The sequence below is a fragment of the Hevea brasiliensis genome, chromosome 6 (genome assembly GCF_030052815.1).
Source record: "Hevea brasiliensis isolate MT/VB/25A 57/8 chromosome 6, ASM3005281v1, whole genome shotgun sequence".
Taxonomy (NCBI): Eukaryota; Viridiplantae; Streptophyta; class Magnoliopsida; order Malpighiales; family Euphorbiaceae; genus Hevea; species Hevea brasiliensis.
Window position 1 is genome coordinate 2,608,442 of NC_079498.1, and position 24,632 is coordinate 2,633,073.

The window sequence follows — 24,632 nt, forward strand, 5'->3', positions numbered from 1 at the left end:
AAATAAAGTAAAATAATAAAAATAAGTATCAGAAATTTCACAGAAACTTCTCAGTAATTACACTGACTTATCATATTTTATAGTCAAATTTATTATTATTTAATATTTAATGATATTCATGGTGGAATAAAAGAATTTGATTTTGCCAAAATATATCCTCCATGCATAGTGTTATTTTTCTTCATTTTTAATGTGTGCATCTATTATTACCCTTATGGGGGACATTTCTGGTCACCCATTCACCTTCCCCCCCCTTGATCGCCCTCTTATTCCATCGTCCTCCTCCACCACCGCCATTAACTCTCCCCCACACGCCCCCATACACACACTCGCGGCCATGCCCTTTCTTTTTACTTCTCAGCCTTCAATGAAATATCATAGCCGCAACGTACAAGTGTCATTGAACGACATGTCGTTCCAATCCCTTAACACCCTTCATAACTCCTTCACCACGGCCTCACCACCATCGCCGCAGCCATCTTTACAACAACAAAATTCTCATCCACCCTTTGGCTCTTCCATCTCCTTAACCATTCTTGGCCGTCTAATAGGTCTCTTCTTCATGGGCTTATTCATCTACATCCGCAAGTCCTCTAGCGACACAACGCCGGACTTTTCTTCTCACCATCGCAACCATCCAACCGTTTCCGATCATCCATCAAGGGCAGCGCCAGGTTCAAGTAAAGGGCTCGACCCGGAAGTCATCAATTCACTGCCGGTGTATTCTTATTACCATGGGGATGCCAAGTGCCTAACTGAGTGCGCAATTTGCTTGGGAGAGTTTGAGGACAAAGAGACTGTCAAAATAATACCATACTGTAAGCACGTGTTTCACTTGGACTGCATCGACACGTGGCTTAAAAGCAGGTGACTTGCCCTGTTTGTAGAGGGACCCAGTTTTTTTGAGGTGAATAGCAAGAGTATCAGTGTTGATGGAGGCGACGGCGGTGGTTGCAGTAGGGTCATTGGTGGAAAATGGTAATATATATAGAGCTGATCACTTTGTTGATTTCTATATATTGTTCTGATTACTGATTCTTCATAGTTTGGTTTGGACTATTTTAATTTAAAAATAATTTTAGTTTCAATAATGATTAATTTAAAAAAAATAAAATAAATCAAGTCATCTAAAATATTTTTGTAAAAATATATATTTTTTTAATTTTTTTAGTATTTAAAGAATTTAAAAAATTAATCAATTAAATCATAATTAAATTTTAATAATTTTATTAAAATATAAAAATACTTTATATATATAATATAAAAATTTTAATTTTTGTATAAAATAAATTTTAATATATAACTTATTTTCGAGACAAACAGGGATTTAATTATAGTTTGATTTCAATGGTAGTAGGATTTTGCAACTAACATTTTGTTTCATTTTTTCCATTAGTAATTAATATTGATTTGCTATTAATTAATTTTGGTAAAAAGAATTGGACAAATTCATGGTTTTATAAGATTTTTTTTGTTTAGGTTTGTTTCTATTACAATCTGTATTATTTTATATTAATCGGGAAAATAAATTGTTTCCCTATTTAGATAACACGTTTTTAAGGGTAAAATTCAAAGAGAAATTTATAATTTAGACTTTAAGTTTTACTTTATATTACATTTTAATATTTAAATTTTAAAAAATTATTTATTTAATATTTAAATTTTAATAAATGAATTATTTAGTCTTTTTAATTGTAATATATAAAACAATTTAATCTTTGTAATCCTAATGTTTATAATAGTTTGATCCATTAATAAGATGACTAATTTATTTTATATATTAAAATTATAGAGATTAAAATGTAATATAATGTAAAATTTAAGAATTAAATAATTAATTTTTTAAAATTTAAAGCTAAAATATAATACAAAACTAAATTCAGGAAGCAATAGATTTCCCAAATTCAAATTGTACACCCATCATTATTTAATATTAAAATTAAAATAATTGCCAATTAAATCACACTAATTGATTATTTTCATATGAATTAAACCACACTAATTGATTATTTTCATGTGAATTATTATCAAAATTTATAAGAAAGTAATTTTTGAATTAAATCATTTACCAAAAAAAATAATTAAATTATTATATAATCATTTTTATTTTTTATTTTTTGTTAAAATAAAATGTTTTTTAAATAGATTTCCCAAATTCAAATTGTACACCCATCATTATTTAATATTAAAATTAAAATAATTGCCAATTAAATCACACTAATTGATTATTTTCATGTGAATTATTATCAAAATTTATAAGAAAGTAATTTTTGAATTAAATCATTTACCCAAAAAAATAATTAAATTATTAGATAATCATATTTATTTTTTATTAAAATAAAATCTTTTTTAAATTAAAAAATCAAAATTTTAATTAAAAAATAATTAAATTTTATAAAACTCTTAACATTATTTTTTTTTTTTTCTTTCCTTCTTTAGGCCCCTACCCCCGACTACCAACTTGACCAAATGATTCATAATTTAATTTCATGGGCCCATTTGTCTACTTTTCCACCTTTGACCAATCACTTTGTCTTTAGAGATACTCAACTTTCATAACATCAAGACTCGACTCGTTTCAATTTAAATGAAAATATTGATTTAGGGCAACATTTTTATCATTTATTAACTTTTAATTACCTTAAAGAAGTTGGATTCATCAGGACCTTGAATTGGACGTATGGGGATTTTGATTTTACTTCCCATCCTACTCCATTTTCAGCTTAAAGCAAACCCATTTAATACTTTCATAACAACCATAACCACAAATCAACTACAGAATCAAAAAATTCATGGCAGGAGTACTCTGTGCGAACCCCAATGGCATACACGGAGAGAGAAGTGGGAAAAGAACATCCATTATCAAGGACCTAGCAGATAATTATGTCTCTTACTTTACTAAACGTACAATTAGTATCTAAGGTTCCCAATGTTAACCTAGATTCTTGTTGGAAATCACTAAGACCTTATAATAAAATCTTGAATTTTACCGTAACATGTCAATATTGTAAGTCCTATGATGTGGAATCTAAAGTGTAGCCTTTTCTATCTGTTTCATGTCTCCCAATCATTGAAGCAATAGAGTGAGATAAGTGCAATTTCAGACGTTACAAGATGTTAATTAAAACAATCAACAAGTTAAGCAAGTTGCCATAAATTGATAAAATAAACTTTACATGGCTGTGCAAAAAGCTTATTGCTATATACCCCACTTGAAGTGGCAGCTGTCCGGGATCAGAAAATGGTCACAAGTCATATATAACCTTCGTACATCATCTCAGGAAAAAGTTGCCTTCAAAAACTTTCTTGTCGCTAACACCAATATGATTCTTCCACTCAAAATCTTTATTCACATTAAAACGACAAATCGAAAAATCCCATTGTATAGTCAATCATACAATCAATACATATGAAGAATCCAGGAAATAATAAATACCTGGCCAGAACCTAGAGCATGATCTGAAATGGCTCTATTTTGTGAACCAAATTTCTTTTCTTTTAAATCCTCCATTCTTCTTTTCAATCATCAAATTATAAGATGGAGTAAGCACGGATGACCTCAATTACAGGTGCCCTGCACATTGGACACTTTTCTCCTTTTTGGACCAACTCATTTGCACATTTTGAACAAGTGCACATGTGCCCACATCTGTAATGAGAAAAATACGAAATAATGCAAGATTAGATAAGCAAGCAACAATGCATATTATTATTGTCAGGGTAATGAATGCTTCAAATCAAGTATTAGACAATTATATAATTCTGCTTAAATATACCTGTACAGCAAAGAGTCTATATTGCTATCACAACATATACAGCAAATTCCTTTTCTCACATGATCCCATTTAGAACTATCCTCTGGCAAACCATTCTCGCACATACCTGCCATAGAACAACAGCATCTTATATGTTAAATTCACAAGGTACAAATTAAGTCTGATGACAGAGTGCAGGGGCAAAATGATCACCAAAGAAAAATTCGTAGTCCAGAATTATAATTTGCAAGGAAAAAAAATCCAATGGAAAAAAGTTTACTTAAATCCGCAAATAAGTGCATTGCATGTATGGAGAAGTAGATGCACATACTAAATGATGGAACTCAAAATTGGGGAACAAAACATGTCCAAGGAAGAGTTCTCCACATGAAAAAGCAATAACATGAATGCTACTTTCTGCTAAAGCTAACTCACAAGTCATCATGATCTATGTGGCCCTGTCTTCAAGGTAAAATATCAACTAAGAGAGGAAATATCTATCAAGATGGGAAAATATACACTAGCAAACTACATCTCCAGACAATGCCTCAAACACATTATACTTTGACCTAAAAAGAGGAAGGTAAAAAAATGGAGGAAGATATATGAGAATCGCACCAACTTCCATGCATGCACCTGCTGATCCAGCTGAGCGATTTAGAGCAGCAGAAACTTCTTCCCTAATTGACCTCTGCAACTCAAGTTGCATGTCCATACAGGCTTCCAGCATCCTCTGCATGTTATTCATCCTTTGTTGTAACCTAGCCATGTCAATCCTCAAATCATTAATGATGTCCCACTCCTGCACCAAATAAAAAAACATATTCCAGTTGAAGTTAGAACCCAAAATCAATTTGCAACTTTAAAGTTTCCGTACTGGGGGAAAAGAAGAAAAACAAGAATCAATGCTGATGAGAGAAAATCTCAGCCAGCAATTACATAGGGACAAACAATCACAGCAATGAATTTCAAAAACGAGTTCCTGTCCAAATGCATCAACTTCAGTGATACATGTATAAAGACGGGCAACTTTCAAGAGAGTCAAGTTTTTCATAATTTGCTAGCATCTAATATGCAAAACATTAACTGTCTGAAAGATAAGCACATGTTCATGTGTATTATACATACTCAACTCAACTCAACTCAACTAAGCCTTTATCCCAAAAATTTGGGGTCGGCTATGTGGATTCGCTTTCTCCACCCTAAATGATTTTGGGTTAAATCCTTAAAAATGTGTAATGCTTCTAGATCATTTTGTACTACTCTCCTCCAAGTCAATTTAGGTCTACCCCTTTTTTTCTTTCTATCCTCATCTGTATTATACATCTTTAAAAAAAAAAACTAACTTCAGAGAATAATTGAGGAAAAATGAACGCACAATTCCAAAGCGTTGATGCATGTCATGGTGTGACCATGTAAAATGCTGGGACTCCTGGTCCCAGAGCTGCTGTACAGGGGGAATTGATGGAGAAGGTAGAGCAAGGGGGGAATTCTGAACAGAATCTTGCTGACCCTCATTCTGATCCCCACTATGCTGCTCCAGTTCTTGGTCAGCTGATGTGGGTGATGTTCCTTGCAGTTCCCAATCAAGGGGAGCATGGCTTTGCCTTTCCACATAAGATCGTATCAATTGATCAAGACTCTCACGGAAACCACTACGAAGAAGAGTAGAGACACTTCTCCTATAACATAAACAAAGTTTGATTAGGTATTTCAATGACTTAAATCAGCCAATTGAATAAGCCCTCCAATAATAAAATTCTTACCTATTTAGGAGTTCCCTGATTTCCATACTGTACGCATTGTCATCATCAGGTAAATAAGAAGGATCCATCCTTCCAGCAGGAACAGCTTCCCGTTCAGAAGGCTCTTCTAACCAACTTTGAACGGCCTCTTGAAAACCACCATCTTGGTGCCACACCTCAGAGGCTTCATCTCTATCATCATTTACCAGCCATTCATTAGCAATGGTTTCATGTTGATGTCCATCCATGTTATCTTGAATACCATCTCTCCATTCATTAGATCCAAAACCATCTGCAAACGAGCCTCCGTCTTCACTTCCTAAAACTTGACTCTGCCACTGGTCTACTAGTGCAGCAGATCCATGCTGATTTACATCTTCAACTTCATTGCCATCCAAATCATCCACATGATTGGATAAGATGGGGGCAGAATTTTCATTCCCATTTGGCTCTAATTGTTGAGAAAATACTTCACTGGTTGACTGCAGACGAATTTGCTCTCCAGCTACATTTTCATTGGTACCTTCTCTCCAGTTTCCATTCACCTCTTCTCCAGTACCATCTCTGCTTCCAACAAATTCGGTACTCATGGTTTGTTGCCTGTCTCTTATCTCATTCTCTGGAACTTTTCCTGACTCCACTTCTGAAGCAGAAGTAGATTCCTGAGAACTTCTATCTTCAACAATGTTACTTCCTATATCAGTTCTACCATCTGATAACCCGTGGTTGTCAGTTTCCTCAATATTTGACTCTGTTTGTTCATGAAATCCATCTACAACCTGTTGTGAATTATTTACTTGGGTTTGTTCACTTCCATTACCATTGATGTCAGTGTTAGATGAAGTATCAGAGGCACTGCTGCTTACTTGACCATAAATAGAATGGTCCAATCTGGAGAAAAACCCTTCCCTTCATGGAAGAAACAGTTTGCATAACGTCATTAAGAAAATATACTAAACTACAATAATAAAAATATGAAATCGACAGAAAATCCAATAATCAATTTGGGGCAGCAATAACTCTTTCAGTCTAGTTTTGGACCAACCTGAAATATTATATCTTAATTTTAGCACATAAGCAACAAATTTCTGAAACATTTCTTGTTTTTTAAAAAAAAAAAAGTTAACAAGAAAAATTAAAATGGTTCAAAATTCATGGACAAGTTTTGTGATTTTCCAAATATCCTTATATAGCAATATTCCTTGATGAAATAAAACAAATCCAGATATATATATATAATCATAAGTCATAAGAAGTCTAATCTATCAGAAACATGCAAGTCTAGAATAAAATTCTTAGATATTAATTTGATTAAATTGCAAAGATAGGTAAATAGTCCTCTATAAAAAAGTTCCAAACAGAACTGAAAATATAAGCAGGTGTAGCTAAAGTCCACACGAGAAAATCCTCCTATCAAGCAAAGGCAAACCATTTTCAAAACCTTATCACGTAATACATTTAAAATTGCAAGGACTCCATAATTAATTATAAACTTTACAGGCTCATAATGATCAATCTATTCTCTTCTCGTGATCAATTAAAATTTCTATCAATTGACTGTAATAACAATTCTTGTGTGTGTGTGTGTGTGTGTGTGTGTGTGTGTGTGTGAGAGAGAGAGAGAGAGAGAGAGAGACAGTACACCATAGTTAAGGATAATATGGAGATTTGCAGAAGGATCCAAATACCTCAAACCAGATACTGTATGTCTTTGCCTCAGTAAGCCCAATTCACTTGCAGCTATGGATGTAGGCCTCTTGTCTTCAATCATTCTGCCATTTCGCAAGAACCTACCTCTGAGTAATGACTGCCAACCAATGTAAAAGAATCCTTATCTCAAATAATAGAAATGCAAGAAAAAAATAACTAACAACTCAGAGGCAGATACTGCAACAGCAAAATACAACAAGAATTAACCCAAAAGTGAGACACCATCAAAAACTTGAAATATGCAAGCATTATAACAATGAGACAAGAAGTGAACAGTCAACAATAATCATTCAAGGAGAAAGTAAATCATACTTGCAAATACCATTGAATTATTGAACCATACCAGTGTATTTCCCTCGAGAAATTACACCTAGAAGCTAGAATCTCTAACCACCCAAGTGTAGTTTTACCCCATTAAAGATTGTATATCTTACTTAGAAAAACAGAAAAGAAACAAAAGCATAGGCATCACACAGCATGCAAATCAAGAAAGAAAAAAGATCCATCAATGACTAAAATAAGGGCATTTTATAAAAGCTAACCTGAATACGGTTGCGATGAGCAAATTGTGATACAGCCCGATGCTCCAACAGAACTTGAAGCTCATGATGCCTTTCTCTCTCAGCCCTTTTAAGCATATCAAGCAGAGCCTGTCTACCACATAACCGACGAATGCCCCTCCGTGTATGCTCAATTTGTCCTACATTGGGGTTAACAACTGATCCATCAAGAACTTGCTCTATTTGACCCACAAGTTCAGCACCATGCTCTTGTCTATGGTCAACACAAGTACCTCTCTGTCGGCTGTTCATTTGTACCCACTCCCTTATAATTCTTACCCTCTCCTGCTCAGTTTCACCAAGCCATTGTGCCCTAGAACTATTGCTCCTCCAGGAAATATTAGATGTGCATTCCCTTGCAGCGCAGTTCATCCATTCCTGAAAAATCTGCCTTACCCTTTCCCTTGCAATCTCACCCAGATCAGAAGTATCGTCTTGACCATTCTCTGATCCAATTGGACCTGGAGACCATTGTCCATAGTCATTCTCACTCACACTCACATCCTCTGAGGTGCCACTATGCTCACTACCATGGCTGTCAGAAATATCCATCCTTGACAGGTCAGAACTCAAACCATCACTTCTATTGTTGGGCATTCTCCCACCAAATCTCTCTCGGCCATGACTCACCACATGCTCATCCTCAAGCTCCCGCCACATTCGCAGGACTGATGAAGCTCGGGTGCTAGTTCTGCCATCATCACCCCTTATTGTCACAGCTTCTGATTGAGGTTCTCTAAGAAATGAAGAATCAAGTACAGAAACATTGTGTAGACCAGCAACAGCCATTAGTCCAAATTCCAAACAAACAATCAAAACCTCCCAACCATCTGCTTAAAATGCATTAAAAAACGCATTTATTTACAGTAAATTCATGCAGACGAGTGTTTACAAATTAGATCACTGTATTAATTAGTTTATAAGGAGAGATCAAGAACCCTCCAAACGATGATCTCCATCACTGTCAACCTTCAATGTGAAGCCAAAGGAAGGCAATCCAATACAAACATCAAAGGAACCAGCATTAAACTTTTCAATCCTTCACAAGAAAACTCTCCAGAAGCAGTCTCATTCCTGCATCAAATAAAAAAATATCACTCTCTCTACTCTTAAACAGACTACTTGCTAAAAAAAAGTTTTAAGAAGATAAAGCAAAAAATTTCGATACCAAAATAACAGGTTTCATAAAGAAACTACCTAAACCCAAACCTCAACAGCACAATAACCACAGGCTCATTCAATTGCTAAATTCGCTGTTTGGTTACAAGGAACAATAAGAAAAATAAAAGAAATTGAATTCAAATAACAGAGTCTCCATCATGTGGCAGGGAGATGCAGTAGCCTCATCGACTCAGGTGAGTCCAACACAAAATATATGAATCTATTCAATTCCCAATCCCTCTGGTCTCCGTTTGGTCGCTGAGAAAATGCAAGAAAAGGTGAGAAAGCGAAACTTTATACCTCACATTTTCCATTACTCGCAAAACAATACTTAACGACCTCCAATTTAACAATCTCATATTAAGCTGCTGAATTCCAAAAATCCAAAACAATTTATTTCCCATCCTTTTCCTCACCTTTCTCAGCAACCAAACAAACCGCGAACGATAACCGAAAACCATTACTTAAACCACCATTACAAATGCTCTGCCAAATCAAATTCCCTCAACAAAACACCAAATCAAACAACTCATGACAAATACATAAACAAACCATCCAAAACGAGAGGAAACGCTCCATTTTTAAATACATCGAAGAGAACTCCTGCAACTAAACATATAAAACCACTCGAAACTTACCAGTGAAGCTCTGCTCTTGATGATTTCGAAGTAAAGAAAACGAAACCCTAGCGAAGGAGAGTGAAAGCTATGCAAAGAAAGAAAAAACAGAGCTTTTGACAGAGAGAGAGAGAGAGAGAGAGAGAGAGAGAAGGAGGAGAAGGGGGAGAGGGAAGCGATTTTATTTTAGAAAAATAAATGGGAAGGTAGACACGTCATCGGTTAACAGCCGTAACACTAACGTGCAAAATATATTTGAGACGAGGAAAGAGCAGCGAGGATTTGACACGTGGCAGCGTCCCTTTCTTTCTGGAAAATTCTCAAATCTTGAGCGCAACGGTAAGTGATGAAGAAGCTGAAAGCACGAACTAAACGACGCCGGATTCATCGCTTCACTTTTCACCTACCTTCCATACGGCGACGTTGAAAGTTGTTCCGTCAAATGCGCAGAAAATAACGGCACATGACGGCAAATTTAACGGTTAAGAGTGGGAAATAACAGCAATTTAAAAGAGACTTTTTGTAATAAGGATGATTAGAGACTCTTTCTAAGAAAGTGGAAGATAGCCTTACTAATTTGTCTCCATTAGAGGACACTTTGAAGTAACATGTTAGAAGAGATTCTGATTTGTAGTACTAGTCCTTGGCTCAAAAGTTAAGGTAATTAACTCCATTATTATATGATTAGGCCATGTGTTTATGGGCAATTATGAGAATTTTAAATGGTGTATTTGAATTAAGGATGGCTAATTAACACCTTAATTTGAATTTTCTTTTCATTCTCCATCATAATTATCATCCATAAATTTAAATAAAATTTCAAATTTGAATCTATTTGATTGCATGATCAAATCAGTTTTAACATGTTCCATTAAAAATATATACAATTAGGGAATTTATGTGATTATTAATAATTTTAATTTTAACATATAAAAATAATATAATGTTTTAAATTTTTTATTAATTATTTTAAATTTTATTTTTTTTTATCTCTTAAATTTTTTAATAAAAATAATTAAAATTTATATATATATATAATTAATGTATATTAATATATTATAAATTACCTTATAGTAATAATAACTATTTATTATAGTATTAATAAATAATTATTAAATAATTTATAATTTACATATAATAGAAAATATCATGTAACAATACTATAAAAAGGCATATCACGTGATAATATCATTTAAGATAATGCCATATATATATAATTAAAATGATAATTTATATATTTTTCTTTTTTTCATAAATATAAAATATAATATTTAAATTTTAATTAACTTAATTTAATTCAATAACTAAAAGCGTATCGCTTACCAGACAGGTATCGAGTTTGAGTCTTACGCTCTCAATACCCCTATTAAAAATATTTAAATTTTAATATATGTATGTGGGTGGATGATTTTATAAATAACATATATATGACTTTAATTATCTATTAAACTATAAAAAAATATATATTCCTGAAAAATAATTTAAAAGCTAAAAATATCTGCTCTCATTCTACACTTTATGTCTCAATCATTGTCACTGGATAAGCATTCTAAAACTTCTAGCCTAATTAAACAATTATTTATGCTTAATAATAATAATAATTTGAAGAAATTGAAATAAATGTTTTCCATGATTTTTTTTTCAACATTTATTGATCTTTTGGCAATTTACAGGAGTATTGAATTTTCAGAGGCTAGCCATGAGAGGTATGTGTAGAATGTGTAATATGGTGAGTTCATCAAGTGTCATGAAAGCTATCTACCAATAATGTAGAGTGAACTTCAATACATTAAGAACTTCTTTTAGGCAGGTGTGTTAGGTTCATTAAATGTAAGAAATAAGTATAAAGTTGATGGATATCTTGGTTTAGTCATGATAAATATATTTTTTATTGACTACACTTTGATTTTATTGAGAACCATAATTTATTAAATTAATGTGAAAAAAATGTGCTTAAATAGTTTTAAAATTAGCTAAAAATATTCTAAATCTTAAAAAAAATAAAAAATAAAAATAAACTATTTTTTAATTAGAGTATTTTGTTATTATTAATATTTTTTCATTAATTTATTTTAAAAATAAATTAAAAATTTTCTAAATTTTAATTTCTTCAACACTTTAGTTGCTTTATTTATTCTCTAAATATATATTTTAATAAATTACTTCATTCAAACAAGTCCAATTAAGAAATATTTTAAATAAATTACTATTTTATCTTTAAATTTTACTATTTTTAACACTTTTCTCATTTATTTAAAAAAATATTAAAATGTTTCTAAAGTCAATGGTTTTAATGAGGATATTTTTTGTTTCATGTGAGGTTTTAATGGTTAAATAGACAAAAAAAAAGGGTTTAGTAAAGTGTTTAATGAATCAAAATCAGAGTATTTTTAGTCTATTTTTTTAAATAAATGAACCAAAAAATCAATAATTGCAAGATATAAAAATAAAAAGTAATTTATCTAACTGTTCACTTTTATTTATCATTTTTTAAAAGTTAATTTATTTATAATTATTTATCATTTTAAAAAGATTAATAAAAATTAATTATTATTTTTTAATTAATTTTACCCTTATATCTACTAAATACAGTAATTATTTTCACAACTTCTCCAAAACTCATCTTATCACCTCCTCTCTCTCTTAATTAGGTGAAATGAATAGCAGTCTAGTCAAATTAATAAGTATTTTGTTATAATTTAATTATATTTGATTTAACTATTTTCTTAATTAATAAATAAAAACCCTAAATGACAAATAAAAAAATATTGACAAATGAAATATATTGGAGTTTCTTTTATAAATAATTAAAAAAAAAAACACAAAACTAATAGTTAAAAATATTAAAGCCATGTCCATAGATCATCATCATTTCTATGGATATTTAAGTATTAATGAGAACAAAAGGTGGCTAGTCAAGTAAACTTGACTTTTGGGAGCAAAATGCATTTCCCACTTTATACATACTTTGAGTCTCCTTAGTCCTTCAGCAACCACCAACAATTTTGGTTGGTTAAAGGATTGCAACTCTTAACTACCTATGCTTCAATTGCTAGTAGTGTAAAGATTTTTCACTTTTGGGTTTTGTGATTTTATTTTCCAAGTTTCACACTTCTTGAATAGAAAGAATCACAACTTTACTCTAACCAAAAAGTAAGAAACACCCTTAACATCTTCAATTACAAGCATGAGAAAATTTGTTCCACTTCTTTCCCAAAATGTAAAATTTTGGTTATCACTCATTTTCTCATCCACCAATCCAAGATGCAATCCTAAGGATAATGATGATTACCATTTTGATAATTAATTATATTAAATTATACAATAAAAATAATACACTTCTAATTATATAATAAAAATTTTTATACACATCCAATCACGCCGTCTTAGAAGGATTAACAAAATCCAAAATATAAATTTGAAGAAATGCATTGACTCCGTTTGTTTATCGTTGGTGCTCCTTAATTAATCTTACATAATTTGCAAAATCCGAATTCATTATTAATAATTTTTTTTTAATAAAAATGTTAGTTCAACTTCCCAACCAAGTGATACTTCATTATTCCATTATTGAAGGGCTTAGACTACTTCGTGGCTACCTTGAACTAGCCTTCTCATACAATATATATTATTCGGTACCATCTTAAAATATTTAAATTATTTTAAAGATAATAATTTTTTAAAATTTCAATAAAATTTTATTTAATATTTATTTAAAAAAGTTAAACCTTCGTAATCAAGTATGTCATTTAATTTTTTGAATATATTACTAATTTAAAAAGCAAATAAGCTGTGCAAATCAACAGGCCAAAACAATACATGATATCGAATACTTTAAGGTTTTTTATTTTTAATTTATTATTAAGAGTATTCCTAATGGAATGTTAAATTACTCTTTGAGTAATTTTAATATATAATTTAATATATTTAAAATAAATATTTTTCAATCGTCTCATTATAATTATATTGAGTTTTTTTTAATGTTTTATATTTTAATAAAATATATTTTAAAAAAGTTACCTATTTTAAGTGGTTAATTACAATTAATTACAAAAATTTATTTTCCTTTTCGTTGGTGTGTTGATGAATAAAAACTAGGGTTAATGTCACATGTAGCTTGAAAATGGTAGACCCTTGAGTGGGTCATGTGATTTGAAAGTTGATAACGTGGGATACTTAGCTGCATGCTACTGATACCAAAGCATATGAAAAAAAAATTCATCAAATGTGTATGCACATATATACATAATATCATGGTTTTGAAAATTAAAAAATTTGATTAAATTTCGTCGGTCCATTTGATCTAATTATAATTATACAAGTCAACTAAGTTTTAATTTTTTACCACACGAGGCAATCATTAGTTAGGGACAAGTATTAACTCTTTACATGATAAAAAAATATATATATATAACTATGTTTTATTTTTTTATATATATTTTGAATGCAATGGTAATATTTATTTCTCCAATAGATAACTATAAATTTTTGTTATGGATTATCAATGTTTTTAATAATTAATTTTAAATAAAAAAATTATTATATAATTTTTATATTTTAACGAAATTAGTTATTTGATTATTATATTTTAAAAAATATATTATTTATTCAATGTATTTTATTTCTGCTAAATTATTTAGTATTCTGTCAAATTTTTTATTATTTATATTATTCAAACTACTAATTAGTCTCTTTATTTTAAAAAAAATAATTAGTTGATCGCTATATTTTAAAAAATATTATTATTTAATCTCTCTATTTTAGTGAAATTAATTAGTTGGTCTATGTATTTTGAAAAATATATTATTAGATAAAAATAAAAATTTTATTATTTAGAGATTAAATCTCAATTTATATTTTTTTTTAATTTTCAATTATTTAAATATCATTTTAGTTTTCTTTATTAGAAAATGATTTTCCTACTTATTTAGAAATTTAAAGAAATTGATTAATTTTTTTGTTGTAAATAGTTTGTAGCATTTTTATCAATAAATGAAAATTAAAAGAGAATGAGAGAGAAAAAGGTGTGGACATAAAAAAGAATGAACTTAGAAAAAGAAAATTATCAATAAATGAACGTAAAAAAGAAGAAATATGAAAAAATAGAGGAAATTTATTATAATTATAAAAGGCAATTAAGTTTTTTTTTTATCACACGTGAAAATCATTAGTTAGTGATGTATATTAACTCTTTGTATGATAAAAAAAAATTAAAAAAATAACTATGTTTTATGATATATATATATATATATATATATATCTTGAATGTAAATAGTGATATTTATTTCTCTAATAAATAACTCTAAATTCCTCATATGGATAATGCAAATTTATTATCAATGTTTTTTATAATCAATTTTGAATAATGAATATATAATGGAAACTAAATGTTAAAATAATATAATTTAATATATAAGCAAATATACTAAAATTATTTTATAAATTATTATATTTATGAGGATAATATTAATTTAACTTATTAATATTTAATCTAATATTAATATATTATTATTAATATTATTAATTATATAATATAAATTTAATATTTAATGAATGAATTGTGTATAGATTTGACACAATTCAAGTTTGATTAAACTTTCTATTTTTAGAGATTTTCAGATGAGGGCAAGTTTGAAATCATGATTAAAACTCAACAAAGTGTAATAATGTACACTCTTGCATGGATCTAAGTTCCAAATATTGGTAGTTGGTAACTATGGCAACTAGCTAGTGGGAAGTGCCCCCATTGATGACTTTGTAGGGGGACAAGAGGTGAGGTTCAGTTCAAGAAAAGAGCAACAACAAACAACTATCAAATAAACATAAACATGTTCATCTCTCTTAAGTATGAGGAGATAGACAAATCAGAAGAATCAAGAAAGTTTTATAAAAAGGCTTAGGCTTTGTTTGGTTTAAATTATTTATTTTTTTAAAATAAATTTAAAAAAAAATAATATAGAGTCTGTTTGGGTTTACTGTTAAAACTACCGTTGAGAAAATCACTTTTTTAAATATATTAGTTAGAGAGTTTTAAAAAATAATTAAAAATTAAATTTGATCAATTTTAATAATAAGAATACTAAAATAATAAAACAATTTTTTTCAAACTGTTTTTATTAACAACATATAAAATTGTGTTTTTATTCAAAAAATTAATTTCAGACTCTGAAACTCAATACCAAACAGAACTGTAATTGATTTAGAAAAATAAATTACTTTTATCTTAGAGAGAGTTTTATATAACCAACCAAAAAAAACAAAATTTTTACAATTTATGAAAATTTAAAATTTCTAAACTAAGTTATCAACTAAACAAGGTTTTTTTTTTTTTTTTTTTTTTTTTTTATCAAATTAAACAAGCCATTAATAATTGAAGATTGATGGGCCTTAGTTTAAAGGTAATGGCACATATGTGTCCATTAACATTGAGACATAGTGCTATAGATATGCATCCAAAGCAAGTGATTATGTGAGTTAGGTTGCCTGTCTTTCACTTGATGGATCTTTGTATGATGATATATTTCTCAATCTAAACATTCAACTTTATATTAAAAAAAATATTAATATAATAGTATTAGAATGTTTTGAAAATTATAAAATTTTAAATTACATCCTTAATTAAAATTTAAATTATAAAAAAAAATAATAATAATAATAAGAGGAGGATTCACATAGTTAGATTACTGAAAGCTTCCATCTATGAATGTAAAATTTTAAGAGCTACATTTCATTCATTTATATTTGTTTATATATCATAATATATAAGAACTCATATTTATAATAAATATCTTATTTAATAATATAATTTCCACTAAAATCTTTTACACATTTATATGAAAAAAAAAAAGAGATTTCGTCTATATCACTAATTTTAAAAATAATTGAACAAAATTAATATGTCACATCAAAAGAAAATTATGAAAATATTTCATTTTTCTCGAATTAATCTAAAATTTATTTATATTTTTTGCGAGGAGCACAAAAAATGAATTTAAAGTTAATATAAGTGAATAAATGATATTTCATATGAAATTTGTGAAACTTAAATATTATAAAAAAAATTTATATAATCAATAAGAAATTAATTAAAAAAAAAAGTTAATCTAACTCTAATCTTTTTTTTTAATTAATGCAGCTTTAATAATTTAACATGAAATTACTCAATAAAAAAATTTTTAAATTTAAATTTATAAGTGAGAGTTAAAAGTTAACATCTCTAACATTGTTGTTGAATTTTGCCTTCCTCCTTTGCATCATTTAGCTAGGGTTTTTTGAAAATTTGATTGCTTATCCTACAGCAACACTTCATGCAGATATAAATGATGAGGAAGATGGGGGCATGGAGGGGTCTAAAACAGTGAGAACAGGTACCCAGAAATGGTGGCTTTTAAGGGCACAAGATCAAATCAATGTGTATAATTTCTAAGGACCCATCCCATTTAGGGACCCAAAACATGGGTTTGGCCTTTATAATACTATGCTAAACTTCTGCCTGAAGAAAGTCATCTTGCATATCTTTTTAGAGGCAAAATAAACACAAAAGATTAAGAATGGCTTGGTTATTGTGGGAAGGGCTTTATCAAATGGGGGCATTTCTTATCTGGCATTTCTATTTAAGTTACTGTTTCCCTTTAATTATCTCTTCTTGCTTTGGAATATCAACAATACATGAAAATCCATTTACATAATTTAAAAATAAAAATTACTACTAATGAGATGTTAATTGAACGGTACTAAAGTCATCTCTAAAACTGTAAAGTATTGAGTTCGAACTCTAATCCAAATTATTTGTACCAAAATAAAAAGATTAATCAGACTTACAATAGAAAATTTTCAATTAATTCAAACAAATTTATGTGTTAGACCATATAACATTTTAATATTCTCTTTAATATTTACTATTTCTTTTGACCTCCCTAAGAGAAAGGTGTGCTGCATTTTATAGCCATAATATTTTCACCAAACTTCATTTCCTCTTTAATTATCTTTCCCCCAAAAATATCCTTTACTTTTTCTTTCTATCCATAGAGAAGTGTAAAGAAACTATTTCCCCCTCTCTACCCTTTCCAACAAAATTTAGGTCTATTTGCCAATATTTACGATCGCAATATGTCGGATTTTTATAGATATATGATCCGATCGAATTCGAATAGGACGAGTTGGAATGATATATAATTCAATTTAAAATGGGTTTAGATTTGAAAAATATATAATACTCGTAATGGGTTTAGTTACGTGTTAAATATCCATTATCTGAACTTGTTTATATAGATAATTAATTAATTATAAAATATATATTTTTTATAATAATATTTATAAACTTTTTTATATTTTATTTTATATAAAATGAAATTTAAATATTTGATGAAATTATTATATTTTTAAAATATAAATTATTAATTAAAATAATTTTTATGTAGATTAGTAATTAAAATCTATAAAATTAAACAAGTTTTTTCGAGTAATGATAATCGAGAGTTTGAGACGGGTTTAGATAATTAATAATAAATTTTAATCGTGTTTGAGACGGGTTTAGATTTTAAGAATATTAATTAGGTTCGAGTATAATGATTTTTATGGATATCTTATCGTTATCATCCCTAGCAATACTGTTGAAATTACTATCAAGAAAAATATTTTTTTAAAACATATTAATTAGGAAATATTAAAAAATAATTTACAATTAAATTTGATAAATTTTAATCATAAAACACTAAAATAACACTAAATTTTTTTTTAAACCATTTTATTTAATATTATTTAAATTTATTTTTTAAAGGTAATTTTAACCCTACAACTACAATTAATGGTGTCTTCAAAACCAGAATTCTAAACTATATATTTGATGTCTCATGGGTAGCAGTCTTTTTCTAAAGTTGGCATTTTGGGAAATAATTGTGTTCACTTGGAGTGAAAGGTTTCCATCCACTTGCAATTTTTCCCCAATTTCTGTATCACCTTAACTTTAACTTTTTTTTTTTTTTTTTCCAGCTTTTCAGTTCGTACATAGGCCCAACACCTGAATTTATGTCCTCGATGACCATGTTGCTCTCTGACAAAAGCCCATAGCCCATTACGTAATGGGTCTCACTAATATATGATATCTTTCCAAGGAACAACAATGTCTCCTCCACACAATTGGGCCCCCACCTTAGTGTCCACTAGTTTTTACTTTTGTTTTTTATTCAAGACATGTCCAATAGGGCATAACTGCTCACATAGGGGACTTAAATTCGCATTTCTACTTTTCTAATTTTTCTTTTTTAAAACAAGACATATCTAATAAATTGAATAATAATTGGGAGGACATGAGATTCTCTTATTTTAATGACTCTGACAATAATAATTAAATTCGAATCAAACTGATGGATTAGATTAGTGAATCGATCTTTAAACTGGTCTAAGTTTATAATTAAACTAGATAAGAAAGTGATTCAGTATGATCCAATTGACTTGATAGTTGAACTAACGAATCGGTGTGACTCAATTGAACCGGCCGATTTAATTATTCAATATAATTTCTTTTAGTGTTGATATAGATAATTGAACACAAAATCTCATAAAAAAATTTTAAAATCAAAATCAGAACTAACTTATTAGTTATGTTTTTTTTTTCAATATATTTATTTTTTAATATATATTTAATATTTCATAAATATTAAAAAAAATTATAATTTTATAGAAATTTTTATACATTATATTAATTGAATACTTTTATATAAAATTTAAAAATTTTTAAATATAACTTAATAAATATTAAAATTTCATTTTAAATGATTAAAATTTAGTGACCATTGATCTATTCACTTAATCTTTTTTACCAAGTAAATTTTCGAGCCAAGTTTAATAACATTGACTCTAACCAAAAAATTAATATATTCCGTCAATTAAAGGCAGTTTAATTGGTTTTCTTCGACTTGAAATCAATTAAATTTTTTTAAATTATTTCTTGATTGATATTTATTCATTTTTATTGATCAAATACATATGAAATTCAAATACATTTCATAATTCTAAAATGAAGTTTCATATTTCTATTACTCATGGGTGATATTATTCATAAAAAATACAAATCATTAAGTCACATTAATTAAAATAAATTTTAAATATACAACAATCAATCCCTTTTGGTACAAGAAGAAAAAATAGACACAAAAAATTCACACCAAATTCAGAAAAAAAAAGAAGAAAAACAATAAAATCAAGAGAAAGCAAATTTAAAAAGAAATGATAGAAGAAAAAACAAAAAGAGATAATAGATAATTAACTAACTAATAATAGCTATTCCTATGCATAATATAGATAATTAACTAACTAATAATAGCTATTCCTATGCATAAATCACATTGACACTTAGTAGTCTATATCACAGTAAGTCCTCTGGGCAATCTTTGCAGAGGTGAAGTGCACAACCACTGAGGGACATAAAATTCTCAGAGTTTTATGCTTAGACTTCCATATTCCAACCTTGAAACGAGTTCTTGCCTGAATCCTGACATCTAACTGGACCTTTCCTGATGCTTTATCGAGCCTCAGGTCTCTAGACAAGCCATTAGACAATGCAACATCTCTAGCTTCAATCTTTGCCTTCAGTTGAGTCACATTTCCCATAGGTTGATGAAATGGCTCCAGGGTGTTAAAGGCAATGGTTTGATCATCATAAGATAAAGAAACATCAATAGAATCGTAGTATACAGAGATTCTTCTATTAGGGTTACGTACCCTAATCCCAAAATCAAATGAGGCATTGAGGTGGTTGTAGTTGAGTTTGAAGTTACTCACTGTACCATTTTCAATGGTGTAAACAAGCTGTTTAGGCTTGATTACTAGCCAAGTGATTAGCACAGCTAGACCCACGAGGACTATCAGGGCTAGTATCACGATAGCAATGACTCGAAGCAGATTTGAGTGGGCTGGCCTGGCTTCAGCTGGTGGTTGGGTAGTAACACCATTAGCCATTGTGAAGGAATTGATGGTTTTGGTGTTATCTATGATCAAATTCTTGTTATAGTTTTATAGAGGATAAAAGGGTAGGGATTCTTTTGCTTGAGAATAAGATAAACCCGTTAAATTATACCAAAAGTAATCCATGGTTTTGCTTTAGGATTGGTAAGGGAAGGATCTGTTGACTGCTAGACCTATTAAACTAATAAATTAGAGAAGGATTTGCTTTGAACTTTTTTATCTTAAACATTTCTTGTAAGAAACTCAAGAAATCTGGGGGATTCAGGTTCCATTGTTCTTTTCTTCAGATTGAATGCTTCAAGATTCATTAATTACTGCATCTATGTATGCTTAAGATGATCATTTAGGGAGTTAGGACACTTTGAAGCATTATTCTACCTACTTTATGATCTGCAGGAATATGCTATATATATAATCAAATATGAAAATAAGAATATGCCGCCACCAGGCAAAAATAATCCCTTGATGCCTTGTGTAAGCCACAATCATCACTTCTGTTACGGACAGAAAAAGTTCTTGGCTACTTAGATTGTTGAAAAAGCTGGTTTTCTGAGTAGACTACCACTTTAGACCATTTTGCTGCAATCAGGACATGAAATCTTCAAAATAAATGGTAAATTAAAGATTATTATGGACTCAGGATGATGAGTTGGTTTGTTGCAAGTAATCAATTATCCTTCATAGTTTGAAAATACCCAATTTTAAAAAATTATTTTTGGTTTATTTATAATTAAGAATATTCAATACCAGTGAAGCCATGGAAATCTGTTTAATTATATGTACTAAGCATCCAATGCTGTCAGGAAATTATCAGTGCTTACACAAGACAGGCTTTAGTTTGCTGTATGTGCTCTTTGAATGTATATATCAACATTCTATATTAAACTCTTGCACTAATTACTAAGAGTCTTCTGATTTTGTTCTTCTTCCTATTTCTAAAGCAATCTTTTTAAATATAGAACTTTTGAAGTAATACTTTATTTTCCATGGTGATTCTTGCTTTGTCTCCAAGTAATTCCAAATTCCAGCTATTTCCTCTCATTTTCATCAACCAGATAGATAGGGATGGCCGCCGATTCTTGATTTTCAGTCCAATTTGAATAAAATGTCACATATTAGCTTCTTGGAAATCAAAGTAGAGAACTTTATGCCTTTCTTGGAGTTTAAAGTAGAGAACTTTAAACTCTTGCACTAATTACCAAGAGTCTTTTGATTTTGTTCTTCTTCCTATTTTTGAAGCACTCTTTTTAAATATAGAACTTTTGAAGTAATACTTTCTTTTCCATAGTGATTCTTGCTTTGTCTCCAAGTAATTCCAAATTCCAGCTATTTCCTCTCATTTTCATCAACCAGAAAGATAGGGGTGGTCACCAATTCTTGATTTTCAGTCCGATTTGAATAAAATGTCACATATTAGCTTCTTGGAAATCAAAGTAGAGAACTCTATGCCCATCTTGGAGTTGATCTCATCCCCCAATAGCCCTATACTTTGGACTCTGCTCAAAGTTGAATTTAGTCCCTTAATTATGCTTATGCTCCAACTTCAAAGTGGACCATAGAATGCAAATCTCAGCAACCAATTATAACTTGAATGGCTCCACATTGGTCTGGAAAGGACATCAATAGCATCTTAATGCTGATCCTAATAATTAAAATTAGGTACAATCCTTCATTCCCTGATCTTGATATCCCTGTCTAAGGCCATTTACCACTCCATTTCTCTGGTGACTTTCACACGTCATTTCAAAATCCAAATGTCTTTCAATTCTTTTTTTTTTTTTTTTTCAGGAACAGTGAAAGAAACCTTGCTTTTTTAACAGAAGAAATGGAGACAAGCAGAAAAGCAATTGTAGGAACATTATAATAAGTTGCAGAAAGAGGCTTAGACCCATCTCACTGTGTCATCACACGCCTAGATGGGTTTAACATTTTGGTTACTTTCGGCAGGTGTTGTCTTCATGGCTTGCCATGTTAACTGAATTCATTGGAGCGTGTGGCGTGTGAGGGCTACAGAATTAGAGGAATTTATTATATGTTAGTGAGAATGGCAAGATATTGAAAAAGTATAGTGCAGAAAAAGGAGTAAAGCTGTGGTCATATGTGGAGCAATGGAGCAGATGGTCGCAGCATATCCCTTGGAAGATGCGGCCATTGGAGAAGGAACCACCCATAGTTTAAAATCTCTTTGCTCCTCGTTTATAAGGACATATATATACACACACACAGACACATTCACATTCCCTATTGATCACCATCTCCATCTACCTATGAGCTACTTCAAGCTCATAATCAGTTATTTTCTCTTAGCATTAGCGCCACCCCCAACGTGCTAAACCCACATCACCCACCATGGCTTTAATGCCTTAGTGGGTTGGTTTAGGGGTGGTGGGAGGTGGCTGGATATGCAAGGCTACATATAGATTTTGTCACACAAAAATTTGGGAGATTCTCTTCGTTTTCATGACATGATCTGCGCTTGAGGTTCAGGTTCAAGCTCAGGCTCAGGCTCAGGCTCAAGCTCGAGGCTCGAAGGTATTTGCTCGATCATCATGACAACGAGTTAATCAGATTCTGGGATATTTTTATAACTCTTATTCTGTTGTTTCTGTGCTCTAAATATGTACATGGAAAAGGTCATGTCTCTTCCTGGGTTCTCAATATGTGTTTAGAGCCTGTGGATTTTGTTGCTTTTGGTGTTGCATTTAATTGTAATGGTTCTTTCTTTCTTTATACTCTAGGAAAGCAGAAGCAATGCTTCTGTAATACTTCATATTACTCACGTTCTTGTGAGCTTATTGCATTTCAAAATTTCATGCAAGAACATAAATATTCTCTTCAATCTTATTACAATTCGTCCTTGATAACTAAGTGTAGCAAGATGCATCAAGAAATTAATTATATTAGAAGAATTCAATCCCTTCCTAATGAAAAAATGGAATCTCCATGATGATCCTTGAAAGCTGAAGCTTTAGCAATCAGAGAAGGGTAAGAACTGCTACGGAAGAATTTAATCAATTAAACAAGGCTTGAAGTTTCCAAATTTATTCGTACATTACTGCTATAATATATGATCTCAATATCACCAAGAATTGTAATTGTTGATGTAGAAAGTTGAAAGAACATATGAATGCCTTGAAAAATCTCTTGAGAGAATATATTGCCTAATCTTTCCAATGTTCATGTACTGATTAACTTATTTTATGAGAATAGAAAGATTCCCCAATAACATGGCAAGACCTACTCAGCCAGTCGGTCCATTTTTTATCTCCAAAATTGAAAAAATGATCATTGATTGTGGTGGGTGCTATGTGAGTCCTAGCATGATTCATTATTATAATTAAACCATTGTATGTACAACAATTACACTAAATAAAAATTTCTAAAACTGATAGTCTAGAACTGATCATATGGTCATTAATTATAATTCAATTTGATTTGAGTTAATTCAATAATTGAAAGTCTTTTCCTTTTCTTAAAACAAAAGCTCGGTTAAAATTAAGTAATTCGAACTGATTTAATTTTATAGCAACATTAATTTTGTTATATATAAAGTTAATATATAGCAGCAACATAACAAATACTGCTAATGGTACATAAAGAAAATATATAAAGCAATAATTATAGTTATCATTGATAATTTTTCCGTAGAAATAATTATTACCGTCAATAATTTTTTTTCTTCTAATAACCATAATTTTGTTGTAATTTTTTTTTAACAATAATCGTTGTTGCCATAAATTTATTCTCATAAATTTTTATACTCTTGGTAGTAAAAATTTTTCTCCTAAATCTAATATTTCTTTATAAGATTTCATCTAACTAGAAGATAAAAATCGAGAATTGAAAAGAAAAATTGTCACATGCCCTTAGATTAGTGATAGACTTTAAACCATTAAATCAAGTCAAATTAGGCTTATCCAGTGCAGTTTTATTAAGGGAGTTTAAGCTTGAAATATGAAGACGAGTACCAGAGAAATAAGCAGTGGTTAGAGAGCCTACGCCTAGCTATTGGTGGATTTGCTGAAGCCCAACTATGCAAATCAGAGCCAACATTTAATCCATTTGCTCTCGGAGCCTGATGTAATTCTCAATACCCAATTGACAAATATTTCGCATTGG

The 24,632-nt window shown here is 29.8% G+C and overlaps 2 protein-coding genes, 1 long non-coding RNA gene and 1 pseudogene across 5 annotated transcripts; 2 read left to right on the forward strand and 2 right to left on the reverse strand.

Annotated features, from left to right (window-relative positions):
- The first annotated feature begins 214 nt into the window (after nucleotides 1-214).
- On the forward strand, nucleotides 215-982 carry LOC131180934 (RING-H2 finger protein ATL57-like; annotated as a pseudogene).
- Nucleotides 983-3,089: 2,107 nt separating this feature from the next.
- LOC110648515 (uncharacterized) lies at nucleotides 3,090-9,767 on the reverse strand. Of its 3 annotated transcripts, XM_021802770.2 has the most exons (9): nucleotides 9,348-9,518; nucleotides 8,968-9,189; nucleotides 7,753-8,844; nucleotides 7,189-7,307; nucleotides 5,522-6,409; nucleotides 5,134-5,437; nucleotides 4,374-4,557; nucleotides 3,777-3,882; nucleotides 3,090-3,649 (listed from the first exon to the last, which is right to left on the reverse strand). In XM_021802770.2, the coding sequence occupies exons 3-9, from the start codon at nucleotides 8,557-8,559 to the stop codon at nucleotides 3,532-3,534; spliced, it is 2,526 nt and encodes an 841-aa protein (XP_021658462.2). In that variant the 5' UTR covers nucleotides 8,560-8,844; nucleotides 8,968-9,189; nucleotides 9,348-9,518; the 3' UTR covers nucleotides 3,090-3,531. The 3 variants fall into 3 exon arrangements, with proteins under 3 accessions (XP_021658462.2, XP_021658463.2, XP_021658460.2); XM_021802771.2 differs by lacking the exons at nucleotides 8,968-9,189; nucleotides 9,348-9,518 and adding an exon at nucleotides 9,570-9,767 and having other exon boundaries at nucleotides 4,392-4,557; XM_021802768.2 differs by lacking the exons at nucleotides 8,968-9,189; nucleotides 9,348-9,518 and adding an exon at nucleotides 9,570-9,767.
- Nucleotides 9,768-19,727: 9,960 nt separating this feature from the next.
- LOC110648518 (uncharacterized protein At1g08160-like) lies at nucleotides 19,728-20,572 on the reverse strand. The gene has a single exon (XM_021802777.2). The coding sequence runs from the start codon at nucleotides 20,505-20,507 to the stop codon at nucleotides 19,902-19,904; it is 606 nt and encodes a 201-aa protein (XP_021658469.1). The 5' UTR covers nucleotides 20,508-20,572; the 3' UTR covers nucleotides 19,728-19,901.
- A 1,261-nt stretch (nucleotides 20,573-21,833) lies between these two features.
- LOC131180944 (uncharacterized) lies at nucleotides 21,834-23,308 on the forward strand. The gene is made up of 2 exons (XR_009149609.1): nucleotides 21,834-22,172; nucleotides 22,302-23,308. It is a non-coding gene; the product is annotated as an uncharacterized LOC131180944 (long non-coding RNA).
- Nucleotides 23,309-24,632: the final 1,324 nt, after the last annotated feature.

What these genes read in the sequence shown, in the direction of transcription:
- LOC110648515 (XM_021802768.2), bottom strand. Translation starts at nt 8,559, where the DNA reads ATGGCTGTTGCTGGTCTACACAATGTTTCTGTACTTGATTCTTCATTT. An exon ending in CTCATCGCAACCGTATTCAG is followed by an intron (nt 7,308 to 7,752) that starts GTTAGCTTTTAT and finishes ATTGGTTGGCAG; the next exon opens with TCATTACTCAGAGGTAGGTT. An exon ending in TGCATCAACGCTTTGGAATT is followed by an intron (nt 4,558 to 5,133) that starts GTGCGTTCATTT and finishes TATTTGGTGCAG; the next exon opens with GAGTGGGACATCATTAATGA.
- LOC110648518 (XM_021802777.2), bottom strand. Translation starts at nt 20,507, where the DNA reads ATGGCTAATGGTGTTACTACCCAACCACCAGCTGAAGCCAGGCCAGCC.